At 39.4% G+C, this 22483-nt stretch overlaps 1 protein-coding gene across 5 annotated transcripts; it reads right to left on the reverse strand.

The window, feature by feature from the left end:
* Nucleotides 1–1196: 1196 nt before the first annotated feature.
* Nucleotides 1197–21921, reverse strand: Axn (protein axin). Of its 5 annotated transcripts, none has more exons than XM_034320301.2 (8): nucleotides 12939–14208; nucleotides 6207–6362; nucleotides 5290–6094; nucleotides 4795–4959; nucleotides 3891–4570; nucleotides 3494–3804; nucleotides 3108–3403; nucleotides 1197–3043 (listed from the first exon to the last, which is right to left on the reverse strand). In XM_034320301.2, the coding sequence occupies exons 2-8, from the start codon at nucleotides 6292–6294 to the stop codon at nucleotides 2917–2919; spliced, it is 2472 nt and encodes an 823-aa protein (XP_034176192.1). In that variant the 5' UTR covers nucleotides 6295–6362; nucleotides 12939–14208; the 3' UTR covers nucleotides 1197–2916. The 5 variants fall into 5 exon arrangements, with proteins under 5 accessions (XP_034176192.1, XP_034176193.1, XP_076547923.1 ...); XM_034320302.2 differs by lacking the exon at nucleotides 12939–14208 and adding an exon at nucleotides 8349–8634; XM_076691808.1 differs by lacking the exon at nucleotides 12939–14208 and adding an exon at nucleotides 7592–7757.
* Nucleotides 21922–22483: the final 562 nt, after the last annotated feature.

The raw sequence follows: 22483 nt of genomic DNA on the forward strand, positions 1-22483 counted from the left end.
ATGCGAATGAAATAAATAGAATATTAGTAATATTAACCTTTTGCACTTGGATTTATATTTGAGAAGGCTACCAATCAACTCGGATCTTTTATTTATTTTATTTTATAACTAAAAGAAAACATTGTAACAAGGGTCCCTAGAATGAAATACTAATGTAAATATATGTATAATAATAAAATGTATATAGGATGGTGACTATACGGCGACATACGAGTGGAAAGGGTTAATCAGGCACGACGCTTGTATTTCAAATATTTTCTATTTTAAAAACGTAGATGTATGTAAAAGTGATCTTTCTATTTATTTGTATTTCTTTACCATTACGAAAAGTACGAAGATCTTTTAATCTAATAGTATGATAGGAATGTTCGTGTTATCTTACCACATATAATTCCTCGAAGAGCAATAAACGATATACATTTTATCTGTCACTAATCCCTTAGTAAGATCGAGAGTACATCAAATTTCACGTGAGCTTGCGTAGTTCAATTGTTTGTTGCGTTATTTATTGCGGCATTGAGGAATCTTTTCAAATATTATCTGTAAAATTATTTTGAAAATACCGTTACAATCGTATAAATTAATGGTGATATCATTAATTTGTTTTTTCGAGGAAATATTTTCTGGAATTATAACGCTTTTAATTTCTATATCATACGCGTGAAAAGTAAGAGATATAGGTGACCAATGTTTACCTCCAGCAATGATGAACTTGTTCAGACACACACGATTCTCCCTGTTGATTCGAGACTTTATCTACGTTTACTAATTTTATCTGAGAAATCATTCCATGTGGCATACACGTATCATAGCTTTCATTTTGTAACAGCACGCCAGACATTCTTCAATGATCTCGTTGTTCATTGAAGAATTAAGGAAATCTGAAATTAAACGGAATATATGTAATATGTACCAACGTCAATTAAAAAATAAATATCTGTATTTGAAATTGTACAGTGAAAAATTTTACATGTATGTACATATAGGTTTTTATATTTTTCCAAAAGTTTTGCTTGGGAGGTAGTGAAGTAGTGACCTAGATAATAGATTGATTAAGTTTACATGAATTATAAGAAATCAAAGGTTTGCATTAAATGAGAGAATCAGGGGAGACCTCTCCCTAGGAAGAGGTTTTCATTGATCAATGAAAATTTTCATTCATCAGGAAACAATTCATAGAGGAAATCTGAAAATAATAGAATGCATGTGGATCTCATGTAATCCAGTGAAAATGGCATTATTATTCTCAATACTTTTGATATACAATAATAATCATTATTAATTAATTAGGTACAGGAACACTTTATCATTCGTGGTATTAATTAAAGATAATCAATTACATACAATAAATTGTTATCAGCCACGGTGCATCGCCTCCAGCCTCGGCGTTTATTCGTTTTATTTTTCAATGTAGATACTACATTTTATCCCTTTCCATTCTGTCAAAAGTTTAAAAATCAGTTTTCTTTAGGAAGCGAGCGCCTACCGACTATCATGAATCGAACCAGTATGCGAAGGCCACTCGAGAAGATTTTCAATCACACGTTCGATTTCTTATTTTATTCCTTTTCTTTTTTTTTCGTTACAGTTCATTTCCTAACGGAATCGTTAAAAGAAAGAAAGAAAAAGAAGAAGAAAAGAACGATCGCATGTATCATTGAGACGAATTCGAAACGTAAAACGTTTAAAAAGTATCGATGCTGATAATGTTCGTTAGCATAAACGACTACTAATGATTAAGCTTGCAAAGACTACGATGAAGTTTGGAAAAAAATATATACAAAACGCTCGATGTATCAAATTTATCCTCTCGATATTAGACCCGCTGGTCTCCAATTTAATAAGTATCTCTTAACCTTTTTTTTTCCTTAGGCTTACTTCGACCTTACTGCACTAAAAAGGCACAATTGTTCGCACCTGATACAACATCGTTACGGTCTAGACTAATTAATCCTTTTCCACCAAAGTACTTTTATTTCCCCCCCCCCCCCGAATGCCAATTGCATATTGCTTGTCTATTTTTCAACGTGTTTACCTTTATGCAGGAGCTTATTTTACAAATGTCAGATGAGTGATAATGGTGGTACGACAAAACATAATTCGTGTCCTTAATATTGTTGCTTTTTCTTTTCCTTCACAATATCTTCGAATGCACGATATATTACGTATATTAAACAGAGCGTGTGTATTTATAATGCACGTAATATATCCTCTTAAAAACTAATTTGTAATAATGTTTTTTTTTTTCCTATGTAAATCTAGGGTCTATACAGACCTTACTAAGGCGATGAACTACGCGGGCTTTTGTACAGTCGTTTGGAAAACTATGGGAAGTCTTTAAGAGGAAGAAATTATTCAATTAATGTACAGCGCTTCCTGACGTTATTGCAGCTTGTCCAAATTGACTGGAGACAATCAAACTGCAATCACTATTAGTTGATTTCTTTTGATTGCGTGTGCAAAACCTTTGCTAGAAAAAGGAACGCTTTTTATTTTTCCTATAAAAATCATACTGAAATTATGTACAACCTATGATTCCATATACGAAGAATGAAATAAGCATAAAATATTTTACCGAACATTGGAAGAACCATGTTGTTAAAAAAGAAAAATAAAAGTTTCCAAAAGAAAAAAAAAAATGAAAACATAGTCTCCTTTTCTTTTCCGTTTCTTTTACTTAATAAACATATAATGGTTTTGCTTATTTAACAGATTTCTTGTTTCATCGATTAAAAGCACTTTCTCGGTTAACCGAAGCGGAAGAAACCGCTTCGGCAACTTCAATAAACTAACACCGAGTATCGCCTTATTATGATTTTTCTTCTTATAGAATGCTGGTCCTCTTAAATAAAATTAGTTGCGGCACTTGTTCAAAGTTAGCACGTTCTTTATTCAGAATATCTTTGTTTCAGTCTATCACTCGAGCGCCTTGACTTGCGCCATAACTTTACCCTCCCATAATGGTAAGACCTCCGAATCGTCGGTTATTTCTTCTTGAATAACCTTTGTATCCAAATCCTCGCACTCAGTTTTAAAGAAATATCTAAAAAAATAAATATATAAAAACACGAACAGATTATACAAATACCTTTAATTCGTATACGTACCGATAGCTGCCTTTCTTAGGAAGATATTCTTTAAATTGTTTTAAAGTGACGTTATGACCAGGAATTTTAGTCCTATAAGGAAACTGTTCGTCACAGAAACTGAACACAACGGTGGTAAAATCTCCGATATCTTGCTTCGTCTTTTTTAAAGTTGATTGATTCGATTGGACATAAGATTGACTTTGCGTTGTAGGCTCATATGACTGTTTAGAAATATTAGAATGACGTTGTTTACAACTCGAACGTGCCCTATCTTCTTCAATTAATCTTCTCCTCGCTTCTTCTAATTGCGTTGCCTATGTCGGTAAGACAGGTATTTAGGTTGCGTGCTAATTATATTAATGATAATTTCAATGAAAATGGTAATGATATAAAAAAATGTTTACAGTATGGGGTTGGGGTAAAGGTGGCATTCCTGGATCAGCAACAAAGGGTTGGGCAGGTACGCCCCACGTTTCCCTGGTCGTCCTTTCCAATGAACCGCTACGAGAACCATACTTTTTCCCGTGACGGCTATGTTTGACATCCGCTTTCTTATCAGTTTCTTTTAGCCACGATAAAAGGCGAATATCTTTGCTAATTGTCGACGGTGGAGCATCGCTTACAACGCTCACTCCACTGTCGGTTAATTCTGTCATAGATTTCTTTGTGGCTGATCTTCTGGTCATGTCTGACCTACGGAATCTTTGATCGTGACCTAAAAAAATTGCAAACATAATGATTAACACGCATATAATTATGTCTTATTAATGTATGTCTCATTTTGATGAATCTAAGATATACCTTGGAGATACAGGTCTTGCTTATGGAGGGAATCGGCGTAATCAGATGGCACGGATTTAGATTTAGGCAAGTGAGATCCTAGTGAACTCATGGAGCCAGCTCCGACAAGATCGCTGCCTTCTTGAAAATCGTGAATATTACCACTATCTGCTGAAAACGTTGAGAATACGTCCTTCTCTTTCCTCTGTTTGTACGGCCGTGGATAATTGTGCGTAGAACGTCTTCTTTCAGGCGAATGCAGTCTTGGTGACGATAGTCCAGGAGATCGAGAAGGCGTCAGATCGGACCAAACTCGTGACACATGCTGGTCTAAAATCGCTTGATCGTTATCTTCTTCTATCAACAATTTTTCCCTTAACGCATCGGCTAACGCTTTTGGTGCACCGCTCGGCATCTCCAAAGGTGCATCCTTATTAATTGTATCGCTTTCTTGCAAATGCCTATCAAGCTTTTCCTGAGATTCTCGTTCGCGTTTGACGTTCTCTAATTTCTCAATAAGCACTTGAGCAAATTCTTCCGGTTTTAACGGATGCATAAGATCACGCGGTACTCGCTGTGTACGAGGGATGATAGTATGATGCGCTAGTGGATCACGATTTAAACTAGCTGAATCCTTCATAGCTCTGCACTGTCTTATATACTGTTTTTTACTTCGTTGTTTATTCATCGATACTCCGTCACTGTAAACGAGAAATCCAAAAAAACGTGAAAAGATATATAAATTTTCATCATTCTTTGAATTGAAAGCGATAATTACAATGAAAATTAATTTACATTCAAGCATTGTATCGTCGCATGAAAGGTAACTAAACATAGTGAGTATTATTTATTTACATATAATATTATCGTTACAATAAACAATGTTTAGTCTTCGTGTATATTACATAAATTAAAGAAAACGTACACTGACGAATCGGTGAGAGACATATTGTCTGATTCAGTTCGTGCATCACTGCTCAAGCTCTGGAGTTCTGAATCCTGTCTGGATACTGGGTTGTATGAGGAATATTGTGCGTGCAGTCTGGGTGCGAGCATATGATATGGACTAGTTCCATGTTGCAAGTAAATGCTATGAACGCCACGCAAAACATCAAACCAAAAGGAAAAAAAAAAAGAACAAACAAACGGTTAGAAAACTCTTTGACCAAAATATTATAATTTTTAAAATATAAGAAAAAATTGAAATGTTTATATGCTATGCTTATTCATTAAGTATCTTTATGTACATGAAACATTATCACTACAAAAACATCTAAAAAAAAAAAAAAAAAAACACACAAGCTTAACAAAAATAAAAAAAGAAATCAGCTGAATAAAGCGTTTAATGCAAATCTAACTCTAAGCATTCTAGATAATAAATATCTGAAATAAAAATTCGAATAATAGAAAGACATATTACCCAGCATACGCTTCTGGCTTTGGTCGAAGATCCATCGCCCTAGTTTGTTGAGTAGCCATAAGCATATCTTTGGTCAATCTCAGCTCACTCCTCAATTCCCCAGGCGTTTCGCTAGCTGAATGCGAGCTATGTATGGAACTAACAAATTCGCTATCTTCGTGGACAGTGGGCAATAAACTTGGCCCACAAGAAACAGACATTTCCCGACTGGATCCTGAACTAGGGCATCCACCAGAATCTGGATTTTGGCAGGACTGAACATACTGAAGATACATGTCAGATCGTAGAAAGTTTGGATATGTAGTCTCGTTAATGAGACGTTCGACTTCCAACTGTACAGCATCGAATACTCTTTCGTCCGCCCTCCCTTCTTTAACACGGCGATTAGCCTCTTTACGTACATCTTCTGGTATAGCTAACTGCGACTTGAGGAAGAACTTTCTATAGATAAGTTTAACCAATTGATGTATCCTTTCAGGATCATCTTGTTCCTTGAGACCCTCACAGGCAAACCAGAAGTTAAGTGGATTCGCATGAGGTCTACCTTCTTGATCAAGGTATTTTCTGAACAATTCCAAGCCAACTGGATCCTGCAGCAAGGAATGCAGGTTCCTGGCCCACCGCAAACAAGCAGGTGGCGAATCGCTTTCCATAGTTGTCGTACTACAGCAACCTTCCGGTTCAAATCCCAAAGGTGCCGAAGCATCGCAACCTGAAGCTGTTGGTGTTGCAAAAGAAGAACGCCTAGGGGTCAGAGTTGGACTCTGTGGACGGAACCTGCTGACGTAGTTTCCTGTTTCCTCTCCTGCAAACATTTATTTTATATACTTCAAAACAGGCGATATAATTTTGCCGGTGTATTTAAATAAATTGAATAACCTTAAAATACTTAAACGATAATAACGTAAACGTCTTACCAGGTACTGGTGGCCGTGGAGAATTTTCATTGAAGCAACGTGCTTCGTTCTGTCGAGATCCACTCATCCTATCTATTATGGCCTTCATGTATTATTTTATGTTCTATATTTAATTTAGGCCCACGACGCCTCTTAGTAGACATGGTTAATCCAAACCTGAAATAAATAATAATTCGTTAGATAAACATATTTATACATTAATATAATACCAGTAAATTATTGTTACAAATAAATCTTAAGATTTCTTTTTCTTAAACATGTATAATTTAGCTATAGTGATGTATGTAAAATAAAAAGAAATAATTAGTGAAAGGATTGTGTTATTATTTGAGCTACATAATTCTTCTCTATTTAAGTTCCTTATCATTTATATCAAATACTATGTATTTGAGTTAGGAGTAACATATAACAGCGAGGGTATATTCTGAATTCAGGATACCCGAACAAAAGACCTAAAAGCTGGGGAAGCTGGATCGATCGAGCTCTGTGGTGAGTCATATACCAATTAAGCACCTAAGGATGGTTTTCCTATCCAGAAGAACTCTAAGGGCGGAGCCTGACAGAAAAACTGTAGGGTAGCTCCTGGCAGTCTGCGCATTGAAAGATGCCTCTCTATATATCCCTATTGGTCCGCGCAGAACATTTGTGTGGTATTGATCGACAAAAATTATAACGCAATCCATTGAACACTACAGTCTACCCCGAATATGGCTCAGATTTTAGAATAGAACTCTCTACAGGGCAGAATTTTATTTTGACAGGATGGATAGATATTAATAGGCCCATAGAATAGGATATCCTATACAAAGAAAAGACCATCATATCCCTAAGGTTCAACCTATTGTTATGATAAGCTATAGAAATATGATTTCATAAAGTTCCTATTATAGCCACTTTTACATTATATACTTGTTAAGAGAAATAAGCCATAAAAATCAATCGCTTCAATCTATTAACTATATTAAAAATATATGTCATATCAGTATATGACACATTAAACTTTGTTATAAATTATTCATTTTAAGACAGAAGTTTAAATCACACAACATTAATGCTTTTAGTTTACACATTAATCACATGTTCACAAATGAATTAATACCAATATCTTTACAAGTTTTGTAACCGAATCAAATAAATGTAACATACTTTTATGACATAAATTTTCATATTATACACATACAATAAGAAGACATTACAAATTTTATGATAAAAAGCAGAACACATGGAGTAGGTAAGTTTATAAAACATAGAAGCTCTACACAACCATAGAAATCTGATCTCTACCTGAGCAAGAGGGAAAATATGAAATGAAAAGCTGTCATAATGAATCATCTTGCTTCAGTGCACATTTACCTGTATCAAGGGATGAAAAGGAATGTACATACCATTTTGCCAGTGCTTTTCTACAAGTGACCTTGAAACTTATACAGCTGGATGAAATCTATTATGATCTAAACAATTTTCTGGATCTCAACTACAAGTGCTTTTCTAACTTCTTTTGTTATAGAACAGAATGAACATACGATACCACTGTGGACGCGTCTCTAGGCAAACTGAGCTAAGGCTGCGTCCTGACCAGGACTGACGCCACAGTCAGGAAGGGTGGAGTAGGGATACAATGTCTGATCTTGTCAGATTGTGAAGCGTACAATTCTGATATATCGTACAAATATTACTTCTAGAAATGTGAGAAAAATTTGAGGGAATCACTGTTCCTCTTTGGAAATATTATGTTCTTCTCAATAAAAAAACAGCAGCATTAACATTTGTAGTATCAACAGATAACACATTAAATGCTGAATGGATGTACACAATAAATGTATCAATAATAATTGTTATACTTTTAAAATAGAACTACAATCCCATCTAACATTATTCTATTCTTTAAAAAATAATTACCCAGTAATGACACTTAATTTTAGATGTACAATGAAATTATTTAAAGATTATTCCTTTTCATACTTTAGCCTTCAAAAAATAACTTTAAAGATTTGTTAGAAATTGTTGATATTAATTTCTTCATTAATAATAAAAAAGTGGCAAATGGAATTATTATTTACAGCTATTCATTTCAGTTACATAATTTGTTAATTTAAAATAAATAAGTATAATTCTATGTAACAAAGAAGATGACAAACTTACAACCACCTGTAACTTAATACCACACCACCGGGTAACCACAAAGCCATTTCAACTTTATTTACAAAATGTGTTCTTTTCACAGTAATAGATGGCATTAAACGCGGTTTAATATAAAAAAGCATTTATTAACGTATTTAGATGAACTTCTTAATAACTTCTTTTACGGCTAATTAGTAGCACTCGATTGGGTTTGAATGAAGCTGGTAATTTTTAGTTAATGATCTATGGCGCTGTAATCTTACTAGCGACGAATTAACACCATTCGCCATCTATCTTCTGCTTCACGGTATAATTACAAACGAATTTCAAAAGTGTAATCGTATTTACGTTTACCAAATCGAATTATAAAAAATAAGTAAATTACTATACTTTATAATTACTAGGATAATACGACAATAGCCTTTAAAAAAAATTAATACTCTCATTAAAGTTACCATTATAAAGAGTAAAAGTATTCAATTCGAGAGGCGACTTCATTGTCAATCTGCTGGAATCATATGGGGTGAACTTGAAACTATTCAGCCTTTTAAACAAAAGTACTTCTTCCTCGATCGTTACAGGAATGTTTGATATATAATTTCAAGTACGATTCATCATTCAATGTAGCATACTTCATTAGAACCTTCAATTTTAATAACGACCGAAGTATGAAAATAATCATTTCCGCTCGCGGCTTACACAACTTCTCTAATATTCTCTTCGTTTTCTACTTGCTTAATGATGTCCGTCGTTATAATTATTCGAAGCGTAGCACCGTGAGATATAATTATAGGCGGAAAGAAACGCGTCGCGTGAAGATTAGGGTTGTTGCCTACAATGTCAAAGATCTTCATCCACGATGAAAAAGCGTCGGTGAATTTCAATTTCAAATAAGATCTAAATCTACTCGTAATTGTGATCGATATATTTCATACGGATCGTTCCATTCGACTTTTTAATGCTATTCAAGAACTTAGACTATTTTTATATATTTTTTATTATGATTATTAACCCTTTCCACTCGTATGGCGCCATATAATCACCATCCTACATTTTATTATTATACATATATTTACATTAGTATTTCATTCTAGGGAACCTTGTTACAATATTTTATAAAATAAAATAAATAAATAAAAGATTTTTCAAATATAAATACGAATGCAAAGGGTTAAAATATTCGGTTTACACCAGGATATAGGAAAGCCATCTGGACACGATCGGGACAAGATTCATCTCTGAACGACGCGATAACTTTATGCGCCTTTCGCTTGGTCGGTAAATACTAGTACCGATGTTACCCCGCACACCAAGCTGTTTGATATCGACGAATAAAATACTGCAAATCTATAGAAATATACGATTGAAGGATATTGAAATTTTCTCAAGCGTACAAAAATGTATCAACCGCATGGAATTTAAATCCTGTCTCTCCCATTCGCATTGCTTCTTACTCGTCCGAAAACATTTCTCGGTTTTCTTACGAACGGCGAGATATTAAAACGCACGATACCGTGATTTTCACAAAGGTATTTCGATGATCCCATTCCACATGTTCCATACATTCTTCTTTTTCCTCTTTTTTTTTAAATAAAATTTTTGTTCTTTTTTCTTACATCAGTATAAAATAATATACCATTACAAAAAGGAAATTATTCGTTCCTACACTCCTGATTAATTATAATATCAATTTTTCAAGCTATCGATAATCAAAATTAAACACACGCGTATCGAATCCGAACAAACCGCATTGCATAGTCTTTCACGCAGTTTACCGTGGCGTGTATACGCTTCGAACTTTTATCCAGCCTCTACATACCGGGTGTCTCTCGAACAGTGGAACCCGTATATCATTGTACTTGTTTTAAAGAACAGTATTCAAAATCATCAGGTGAAAGGCGATACAAGTATACAACATAAATGATCATTTAAAAGTTAAATGATTTCTCTTGGGAAATCCTGCCGCCAACAGGTTGATCCATTAGATGATCCGTATTTGGATTAATAAAATGTCTGTAACGAAAAGAAATGTTCATTCCTTCAAGAAAAATTCGCTGCATTTCATATGAAACGACCTAATAGTTTTGATCGGTAGAATTCTTTGAAAGTCGCATTAACATTTTCCGAAGGAAGGGATATATTTCTCTGATGGCGAAAAAGAGATCGAAGAAATGACAAGTATTTCGAAGTCACCGGTTAGATGACGAGGCGAGGGAAGGGCCCTAGCTCTCAAAGAGCGTGGTTCGTCGAGCGAGGCGTTCCGAAAACCTGTAATTACGGACCCGACGTACATCAAGCGGTGCCGCCAGCCGCCAGCCGCCAGCTACCAGCCGGCGAGGTCTGTGTCTTCTGTCTCCCTTTTTGCCTTTTTCTCTCCTTCATCGCCTTCCTCGTCTTCCTTCAACCTTTACCTGTGCCATGCCGTCCCGTTCCTTGCCTTTCTTTCTATCCTTACCGTCCTTCTCGCGTGGTACGTACGTTTGCTCCTTCACTCTTTCGTTTTCTTTTCTCTTTTGTCTCTCTTTCGTTCTTTCTGTCCACTTTGAGCGGCCTCCCGCTTCGACTCCGACAGCGGTCCACCTTATTTGACCCTTCCCTCTATCCACGTCCAAAGAGCCTCTCCGATTCCTCTTTTATTTTACCCCCTTACTTTACTTACTTACTCACTCTCAGTTTCTTTCTACTTCTCCACCGTTTCTTTCTTTCGTCCCTTTCTTTTTATCCGCTGCCCCCCCCTCCCGCTCTTTTTCGCGTCTTAGATTGCTGTGTCGGCAATCGCGGTTCGCTACTTGGAATTGTCCGAAAAACAGACTGCGGGCAGCGGAGAAAGAAAGCAAAAGAGGCGGAGGAGAGACAAAGAGCGACATCTCTTGTTTCTTTAGTTTTATTTTTCTCGCTTCTTTCCTGATCGTCGCGTTGGTTTTGGCGCCGCTCGAAAATTCGCACGATTTTCGCGCGTACACCGTTGTGTATTCCGGGGAACTACATAACCCGTTCGTTGCTCGGTCGGTAACATCAGACTGGTAACATCATCGTGCAATAAGACGAGCATTTTTGTTTTCTATAATCCTTTTACCCGCTCGATTCGACACGATTTCAAGAGGTATTTGTACATTTAATAAACTACTAATGAATTGAAACGATTCTTGGGAACATCAGAAGCGCAAAGTAATTTCAGTACGGCACTGGGCAATTCGAAGCTCTTCAAACGAGAAAAGCACACACAGCGCCCATTCAGCTAACCCTTTCAGTTCTCTCTTTCCTCTCGGTACCTGTAAGTTTTCTACCAACCCACCTAGTCATCCTCCTCGTGCGTCACCTTCTTCTTCCTTCTTCCACCTACGGGTGTAGGCCGCTTCGACCCCCTGGTAAAATCTCTTTTACGCGCCCAACCGAGGAACTCTGTCTCAGACGACGACTCTATGCTTTTCTTACGGCCACCATTTAAATTTCCACATGGCTTTACGGAGTGTATATAATTCGAATTTTTTTATCTTCCTCGGCTATCCGTTCGTTTCACCCGCCGACCTTCCTCGTCTTTCCACGCAGACAGTTACGAAACTTTCGTTAATGCGACCACCAAGATTTCTACGCTACGGTTCGAGGAGAATTTTCCAACTTTCCGAAAGTTGGGCTCCAAGAAACAGAGTGGCGGATCGAGATTGGAGGATATTTACTTTTCTCGTAAGAGTACCAACTCGCTGTATGAATTCGTTAAAAAAATATTAAGTACTAACTAAGTACTTACTAACTGTCTATTGATTTTCTATGCCTATGCCCGACGCATGGTACGTTAGGACTACTGTGTAATCAACATCCAGTAATGGAGCGAACTGTCCTGGATAATTAATCTTTTTTTCTGAAGTCAAGGTTAGAAACCTAACCTTACGATACACGTCCATTCGAAGTGTTAACGAATGTTTATTTAGGTATCGAGTGTTTATCACAACGCGGCGCTACGATTATCAATGAAAGAATATAGACAATGTTATCGGCCCGTTACAGAAACGATCCCGATCAGGGCCATAAACACGGCTTTTAAAGTCTTTTGAAACGCCGGCAAGGATTTGTTGGTGAAAGACCGAGCGGAAACGGTCAAAGGCGTGTCACCGTTATCGCCAGATGACTTTATGTAGTGGTATTATGCTTCGCGAGCTGCGAATCTTTCAAAGAAACTTCTAAGGGACCGCTCTCGGACGGCAGCTACACCGACCGTCGGTCGTCGACCGTCACGACCGCTGGCCCTCGACCATCGACTTAGGAGAATGTTCAGCGACGTGTCAACAGTCTACGTCGCCCCGTCCTTCTCTTCTAAATTACGATTGACCTTCATGCCTCTCCATATTAACTTCATATGCGAATAATAAAGCTAAATACTAAATTTTGCGGTAATTTTTCTAGAACCTTTAATTTAAAATATCGCTTATTTCATTCGAGTAGACACCCTATTTATAGTGGTATAATAACTACCTACGTGGAACTTGAATAACATCAGAAGATATCAAGAAAAAAAGATACAATAAGGTTACAAATGTAGCGCATGCTGCTTTTGACGGGACTCGTTTGCCGCCCTGTCATTATTAACTTTTCAAAACTACTTTAAATTAATACCTTGATTCCGTGGCGATATATCAATGCATTTTCTTCGTTCGATACTCTTCGGTTTTATCATCGACCGCATATATTTTACATGTCTCCAAGACAACCACTTGTTTATGAGTCACTTTCAAAGTTCGCGCGTACCGAACATAACCTCTTTTTCACGGAATCCAACTATTCATTATTGTGCGTTCATTCCGTGTATCTTAATTCAACTGTTCGTACGAACCCGCACAATTTTAGATTTAAGTTTTTTTCGACGCGAACGACATCTGGTCGAGTCACAAAGAGAAAAATCACAACCGGAGTTCGCACACGAAACTAATGCATCCATTTACAATAGGAACTATAGTTTTGGAGCGATTGTGAAAGTTTTAAGAATAAGTTTTCATACACGCGTATTTAATTTCTTTACGATCAAATACTGTTGGAAGCAATAATTTTATAAGTTAATAACGTTCGGTTGCACTTAATTTTCACAAAAACTGTTTCGAGTCCAACTGACCTCATCAAGCCGCATTCGTAAGTATGAAAGAAGTAGGAAACGCGGAGTACCACTCACAGTTGCAGATGTTGAGTCCGTATTAAAAATAAGGAGGTTATAAAGTGAGATTAGAATTTTTATGCACGGTCGGCGAGAAATCGCATAGTTCTAGTTTGTATAAATCGTTCGCAGAAATCGTACTCGTGCCTCCGAAACATTTTCATCCGCATCAAATCCATAAAACATGCCACACGTGACTGTCACGAGACATTCAGTCAAGTTTATATTTCAGGACGCGTTCGTTAACAGCGTCTCTTTGTTGACGTCGTTAAACTTGCCGATTCACATATTCTAAACGGGCAGACATCCTTTTTAAAAAGTAACAAGAAATATGTATTTCTCATGGATTTCTATCCGCGGCGACACGGTGTACGCGTAAAACGATAAACAATTATAATATTTTCCTCCAGTGTGGCGGTAGTTGTATGAAAAAACTCCAGCGATCGGATTAATGCATACTTTTCGATAGCCGGTTCGAAAATTTATTCCGTGAAATCTTTTCGTTGGTATATACCCGAATCAGCGAAACGAGGAGAAAAACAGGGGCTGAAGGAACGGCTCGGTTGAATGTGAATACGACAAAGGATGCCGAAGAAGACCTGTGCCCCATACAACGTACACGGTAAGACTGAAACTACACAGTGACCGTAGAGCCAAGGGAGAGCAAGCATTATCTCTCTTCCTCTCTTTCCTTCTCGCTCTAACACCATCCTCTCCTTTTCTTCTCTTGCTCTGCCACACCTCCCTTACGGCCACAACTGCCTTTTCCTTCTCTTTCTCTCGCAAACTCCCTCCTGCCCTCCCTGCTCCCCCCCCCCCCCCCCCCTCTCGCGGCCATGGTGGACGTAGGACAAAAAAGTGGTAGGGTCCAGGTATAAGGGCAAATTCTGTGCTATATATATACCTATCCATACTTTTAAAACTCGCATGGAAACGCGAGATTTTCATAAATTTGAACAAGCGTTTAGCTCGAACGGCGCCGATAATGGTGTTTCAACGTTAAATAAAAGCCGGACGTTGAAATTGATAAGGAGTACCAGCGCCGAAGCATTTGGATAACCAGAAATAAATACTCGATGTAATTACAGACTGGTTGGAAGATGGAATTGAATGTTTAGCCGAACATCGAATGGCAAAAACGTTCACCGTCAACCCCTGTCTAATCCAGACGGTCTCTTTAATTTCAACGAAACCCGACTGAAGTCGCTGCCAAACTATTTCCCTCTAGATAAATTACAAAGCCGACGCGCTGATTTATCGTGTCCAACCCTTTCAGCTACGAACAACGAAACCGAATTAATTATTTTATTTTTAAACAAATATGATTAAAATAGGATAAGTTTCCGAATGGTCCTACCAAAATTGAGAACTCAGGTTCGCTATATAACCTAAATTGACTATAAATTAAAGTTGGTTTCAGAGCTGGATATCTTACCGTTTTTGAGATATCGTGGTAAGAAGTTTTTGTACAATTTTGGGACTACGTATGCGCTATTCGATACTGCGCATGCGTTATTCGATACTGCGCATACGCAGGACCTAACCTATCCTAACCTAGCCTTACCACGATGTATGTTTCTCATACTCTGTATGTTTCTCGAAAACGGTAAGACATCCAGCTGTGAAACCAACTTTAATCGGTTTCTTGCAGTCAATTTAGATTATATACCGAACCTAAGTTCTCAATTTTGGTGGGGCCATTCGGAAACACAGCCTAAAAATATTCTAGCCCCGGGTTCGCAGGCATACCGGCGGAAATAAAATGATTATCCGACGGTATACGGTACCCTGACGCGTGTACTTTCGTAGAAAACTTGATTTACTCCGTACGGTATTTCACCTACCCATCGCTGGCCACCGGTGTCGGCGACAAAACGCGGCGGAAAGAAAAGGTGAAGAGTTAGAAGCGATAAAAAAGAAAAATATATATATATATACATATAGAAAGAGAAGGAAAGCCTAGTGAAACGGTATAGAGACCAGCGAGCCGGTAGAGAAGGACGAGTTACGAAAAGACCATTTGTGAGCAAAAGTGGAGAAACTATATAAGTAGTAACGCATTGGTAGCACTTGCACGAGACAGAGGAAGAGAGCCGGTTCGAGCGAGACCGACGCTGACGCGAGAGAGGGGTCGAAGGGGGGGAAGAAGAGGGAGAATTACGATGAGAGGGTACAAGAGAAGGAGAATCTCCGTTTGATCTTGCCGCCGCACGCGATCCCACACACGTATATCCATGTTTCTGGCCTCTCAATATGGATTCGCATGAATGCACCAACACATCGCGCCGGTTAAAATCTTTCTCTCTCTTTCCCTCTGCTCGCGTTCCCGGAGTCCTGTGTGCCTTCGATCGACACACTGCACCGACGGGCACTCTGTTGCTCTTGGATGTGTATAATAAACACCGTGCGAGCCAACTCAGCCGAGTCGCCTATAATTTCTCGCGGAAAATTATATGTTAATGCGCCCTTAATGGCGTCGTTCGTTAACGGGATCGTTGTACAAGCCCGAGGGATAGAACCGTGCCGAGGAGCGCGATTCGATTCGCTCGAGCATACCGCGCGACGACCGGCTAGCTGACTCGTCATTCAACGATCTTCCCGGTCATGATTTCTTTTACAATATATACACGACTTTAAAAGAGAGAAAAAAAATGAACTATGTAGCTGTTTGCAAAATGAAAATTCAGAGTTTCGTTGAGAGAAAAAAAAAATTGGAACACCCTGTATGTTTCTGTCCGGCTCTTATGATCAACGTCTTCGTAACATCTGTTCTCTGGCGGCAATTAAAAATGGTACACCAAGAGAAAGAGGGAGAGAAAGGTTAATCGAATCGAGGACGTAGGTAAAAGAAAAAAATCGTTTCGATTCCTTAGGGATCGGTTATTGGGATCGGTATGAACAGTTATGCAAAACGTATGGGTTGGTAGTAAGAGGATCAAGATACAGGGAGCAGAGCTTCCTGAAGGTAATACTCATGACTGTTTGATCGGCCTCTTCGGACGGCAGAGAATTTCCCGTGGGTCCACGGTAGTGGAACAAAGTGCTCAAAGAATGAAGATCGCCCAGCTAAAAACGTGGCAAGAGAAGTGGCGCCTTTGACCCTCATTGTCTGCGCTCTTTGCCCGTCGCATGCACCGGCCTAAAGGACTTTGTTTATCTTTTTCCCTTTCTTCTCTTCCCCTACGTCTCATTCGCGACAATACATACATACCATCCCCTTTTTCGCCCCTGTCGTACACGCGTAACTAAACCACCCAGAACCCTGTCCCTTTATTCGCCCCATTTTTCCCATGTTCGTTACAGGAATCAATTTTACCTTCGATTTCATTTATTTCTCATGATTTTCGATCTCTGTTAAAATACCATCCGAGTTCGCGGTGTCTAACTCGAGACAAGAGACATCCGTAATTATATTTCATAGAAAAATAAAAGTTACACAGAAGCTGTGTACGTTATCATTTTTTCCCCCGAGGTCTGGTTGCTCGTTAGCCGATACTCGTCGCGTCGTTCGCGATATTAATGAAACTTCGAGCGACTGAATCGGACGTTTCTTAAAAATCATCTCATTCACCGGATATCTCGTCGCGTATACAATTGCAAGTAGATATAATTCCGTTTCCGAGTAGACGAGGCGTGATTGCACGACGTGTACGTACACTGTACGGCAATGATACAGAGTCTACCTCTTCGAGATTGGCAGAGAAATGAAAATGAGCGAAGCAACGACACCGAGAAAGTTGAATGATAATATAATGGTGGTAGTGAAAGAACGAGAGCAGAAGAATGGAAGAATCGGAGGGGATACGAACAGTGAGAACAGTGTTACAGACAATAGAGACAATTATTGTACGCAGACAGTAGAAGATGATGGATCAAACGCGGTACCATTTCGGCGCCCCTTTATCTTCTTTCACTTATCTTTTCGTTTTTACTCTCTCACTCTCTCTCCTATATACCCGCGTGTATGTACGTGTGCTCTTTTTATTTTCTCTTATCATAATACGGCCGTACGTGTTTATTTCGTTTTTTAGCCTGTTTAACTTTGATACAGCCACGCGAGACACGATTCAACACGTGCATCGCACATTAAACTACTCATTTTACTGAAATTACTACACAGAAACGGGGCGCTTTCACGTTGTAAACCTATCATTTAATGAAATAACGTATCTCTTTCGCGAATACCTGGAAGACACTTCCCGGAACGTTTAATAAGCAAAGAAAAAAATTTAGAGTAAACAGCGAAACGTTCAAACCACCGAGCATTTCACAGAATTCACGTCTGCTAAAGTACAAAGAATCGTAACCCTTATTTCTATTTAATTACGCTCTTGTGATCGTGACAATTTTTCTTTCCGATTGAAAGGAACGTTAATTGGGAGATTAGAAAATGATAACACCCTTTGTACGGCGTTGATGCTTGAAAAGAGGACAATTATACGCGTCAATTGTTCCCCATTGATTAAGTAAACGGACATTTAACCGAGGGATTACGATTGGAAGATTTGAAAAAGAGTTATTTCAGGTCATAGGGTTAAGTGTAAGCCACCCTATGTGTAAAAGGGAACAACGCTGGAGCCACCCTCTATTGTCGGTGGTGGGTAGGAGTTGTGGGAATCCCCTAGCGTGAAACCGAAGATCCGAAGTGTGGGCGGCACTGTTCGCGATCGTGCCGTTTGATACCACGTGCTCGGTGTGGTTAAAGGCACAGGGGAAACTTTACGTCCTCTCATTTTGATATCAAAGACTACTACCCCCATTCCCCCCGTTTACCGCTCTTCTTTCTCTAAATCGATGTTCTTTGACTTTATAAAGCTTTCGCCGGGTAACATCTCCTCGCCGCCTGGCTCCTTCATCTTTCTGTTATTCTTCGCTCTTATTTTTGTATACGATACTCCTTTACCGTGTGCCCCATGCCGACTGGTAAAAAGCTTTCACTTTATTTTATTGCCGATAATTGCACAAGAGGGAGACGTACGGTTGTTCAAAGAAGCTTGTTAGATGCAACGAACGAAAGGTCGGAAGGATCTCTTTTCTTTTTCTTCACGGCGAATCGGTTATCACATTAACGAGGACATTTCTTCCTTGCATTTAATTAGAAATTGTAATGATATCGATAACGATAGGAATTCGAAGAATATTCTTCTGGCCCTAAGTGATCGAAGCGATCGATATCATTAACGGCGGTGTTCTAATACGTGTTCAAGTATCTTACTAGAACCTCTTTGGAGAGAAAAAATGAAAAAGAGAAAATCAAAATCGTCGAGCTAGCGAAGTTCCGTGGCCAGCAATAACGGAACGGTACCGAACACAACGGCCGAGTGAAAGGGGCCAAAGAAAAGATGACAATATTAAGAAAGCTTAAAGAAACCTCCGTCGTAAAGGTTTATTGGCGTGAAGGAGTTGCGAAGCGTGTCTACATCAAAGCGACCGCTCCTGAACTCTATTCCCTTTCTACTTGAACCCTCGCCGTCATCTCGTCACCACCTCCACTTCTATCAACTACCACCGACGCGTCCGTTCCCTCTGCCAAAGTTGTGCACGCAACCAGACGCTCACCCCCGAATCTCTATCACGCACCACATTCACCACGTGACGGTACGTGTGTTACCTGTACCCCCGCTGGTTATTAACATCCATTACCATCTCAAACGAGACGCAATGCGACGCGGTATCAGCGCATCCTGCGATGGATATTACTTTTCAATTAACCGAATATTATTTTTCAAATAATCCTTAATTGTAAGATAATTAGTGTAGCAAAGGTGCTGGTCATCGGTCATCTCTCTCTCCTCAGTAGTTAACTTTGTCAATTGTGAGCCTATCACGAATTTAATATTATGTATATAAAATTAAAATGATATTCGAGTGATTCTTACGGATTAACGGTACGTACTTCACAGACTGTTTAACCAATTTAATCTGCCAATTAGTCGTTAAACATGTGCACTCGATTATCTCCTGACGTACTACAACTAGAATCGAATAAATTCTGCGTGAAATAATATTTCCATCGAATGTGTTCACGATCACATTCGGATCGGATTAAATATTTATTCTTGTAATTAGATTCCCCTTATAATGGCAAGATTAATTATACGAGTTGAATAACATGCACTTCTCATCGATCCTTTACCAGATATTTCATGTACATTAGCCAATGAAATTTTCCAATGGTTTTCATCTTGCTGCAGTGATTCTCAACCACTCTACTGTTCGTTATACTATACATTATACATTCTCATTAAATTGGGGATTAGCGTGTACATTCGTGATCGAATTAGATTTTCCCAGGAAAGACAATGATGCTCCATGCTGCCACCGATCCCCATGGGCGTCCCTTCGGAGACTGACAATGCAGCGAACGGGCCTCATATATATAGGCCCGCGCCTCCACCCCCACCACGCGCGCCCGAACGTTCACGCGGGAAAATTGAATTCCAAGATGGAGAGCATGGAAATTGAGAACTTCTAAATGAGAGCCCCTATTCAAAAAGTTGGTTAATTTATTAACAATATCGATACTCGACGCAAGAGTGATCTAAAAACATTCGTTTAATTCCCGTAATTTGTGTCAAAAATCACCGTAAAAGTGATGAACGATAACATTCGTGGAATGGTTGTAATCATTTTAATAGGAATCGCGTTCGATCCTCGAACCGGCTTAAATAATCTATCGGGTAAGGATGTTTTAATTATTCGTCGCATTTATAGCAAACTGTCGTCAATTACGGAAACCAAGGAACGATAATGGTTCGGGATGGAAGGACTCACGTCGATCCGACGGTTCTATCGGTTTTTTTACTGAATTATTTATAAAATCACTGATTGATATTCACGATTATCAGAAGAGTGCACGCCCCCTTCGATATAACCATATGTATTGTTTTGATAAAAGACGAAGGAGAGCGCGTATTAGCGAGAGCCGCGAGACGAGGACTCGGAGCGAGGCAACAGGATGAAAAAGGAAGAGAAAGAGAGAGAGAGAGAGAGAAAGGGAGACTGAAACGGACGTGGAACCGGAACGATCGCACAGCCTCGAGAGAAAGAGAGGGAGAGGTAAAGAAAGAGAGGAAAAAAGGTAGGGCACGAAGCGAGGAACGAAACTACGACTGGCAGAAAAGCTGGTGGAACGACTCGAGAAGAAAACGCACGGCTGCGTTCGGCGGTAGGTACGTCAAGAAAGAGAGCTCGATTCGTGAATACACGCGCCCCGAGACGCGCAAACCTCTCGTGGCTAGAAGCGAGAAAGAGAGGGAACACGGAGCTGGGGGGAGAAAGAGAGGCGGCGAGGTTGATCCCCGTGAAAGAAAAAGGTGGAGAAAGGAAAAAGAAACAGAGCCGGGGCACACAGAGACGACGAGAAAGGAAGCCAGTGCAAACGGAAGTGAGAGAACGGAAGAAAATAAAAATCCACACGGGGGAGAGGAAAAAAAAAGGAGAAAGCACGGGCGATAAATGAAAAAATAAAAACGGGCCCGAGACGTAAACACCGCGGGTATATTTTGGAGCCGAGTGACTTTTGATGGTTACTACACACGAGGAAATCGACGTCGTTACTACTCTTTTCTTTCCCTTCGGATTCTCCCTCGACATCGTCGAATTTTTATTAATCCAAAGTGTGGGACACTCGCGGTCCTGCCACAGGGAGAAAGGAGGAGGACGTGAACCAGAAGGCGGCGTTAGGATAAGGAAGAAAGCAAAAAGATGAGCAGACCAAGGTACCTAGGTACCTCGATCGAGGGAAAGAAGAATGAAGGCTGGAAAAGGAGATAAGGATAGAAAGAGAGGGATTTTAAGAAAGGAATCGGTGCTTTCGAAAACGAAAAGGCGGCAGTTGGACTTACTCGGTATATCCGACGGTGCTTGTATTTGCTAATGCCGTGATGACGATGCGTCTGTTCGGCGAGACCGACGTTCCATGCTCGAAAATGTCAACTATCGATGAAAAAATGGTACGGGCTGAAACGCAGACACATCGTAGCTCTCTTTCTCGTCCTTACTTTCTCGCTCTCTCCTAGCCACGACGATGATTCGGCGTGAACTCTCGACACTTGGACACGACGCACACACGCACCACACTCTCGACGAAATATACACACCGGGCCGATACACCGTGATAATAATGGCGACTTGACACGCGGAAGGCATGCAAAGTGTTTCCCGCTTGCATCGAGTAAACAGTGATCACAGTGAATACACGGTAGATCGGACACTATTTCGTCTAGGCATTTCGCGGCTCGTCTCTCAGGCACATCTTGGTCGCCATCGAGATCTAACACGAGTGCGCGGGACGCGCACTCTCGCGGCCCCTCACTAAACTTGCCCCTTCAAAGACCGGCCAATCAACGGCCCGTATGGCCTATGCCCTTGCCGCGAGCAGTCCTGTATCTAGTTGACGCGCCGCGCCGCACCGTACCGCGCCGAGCCGTCATTCATTCATCCCTTGGAATTTTATTTTTTTACACAACTGACAACAGAACAGCTGTTTATTCCTATCAATATTAACGGGAATAATAAATAGATCGTTGATGCGTTTTTACGATCAAACAGATTATTCCTTGATTTAGTTTGCTTTCAGGCGACACGACTAATTAATGTTACTACCGAGAAATACGCGCACACAAACGAGCCCGCAGTCGCGTACCTAATTGATTTAGCACCTTCCCACTGAAAATTTTTCGAAAATTTTCACTATGTTTAAGCAGGAAATACGTATCATGTACGTGTTCTCTTTTGAAAGAACGCTTCAAATTATATATCGGATCAGCTTTTACATTCTATTTTTATTCAAGTTTGATATTTCCTGTAACATAGGTGGTTCGTAAACAGGTGTTTCTAAAAATATTTGATTGCAACTTGTTAGTTTGGCTTGCTTCACGGAAATAAACACTCGAGAATATTAAAAAGTGATCGAGCTCGAGTAATGTAGCCAGAAATGTTTGATCGAATCCTAAACAAATATTGTAATTTATAATTTCAATTGTACGCTGTATTCATCTATATAATAATG

This window comes from Osmia lignaria, chromosome 13, assembly GCF_051020975.1.
Source record: "Osmia lignaria lignaria isolate PbOS001 chromosome 13, iyOsmLign1, whole genome shotgun sequence".
In the NCBI taxonomy this organism is placed as follows: domain Eukaryota; kingdom Metazoa; phylum Arthropoda; class Insecta; order Hymenoptera; family Megachilidae; genus Osmia; species Osmia lignaria.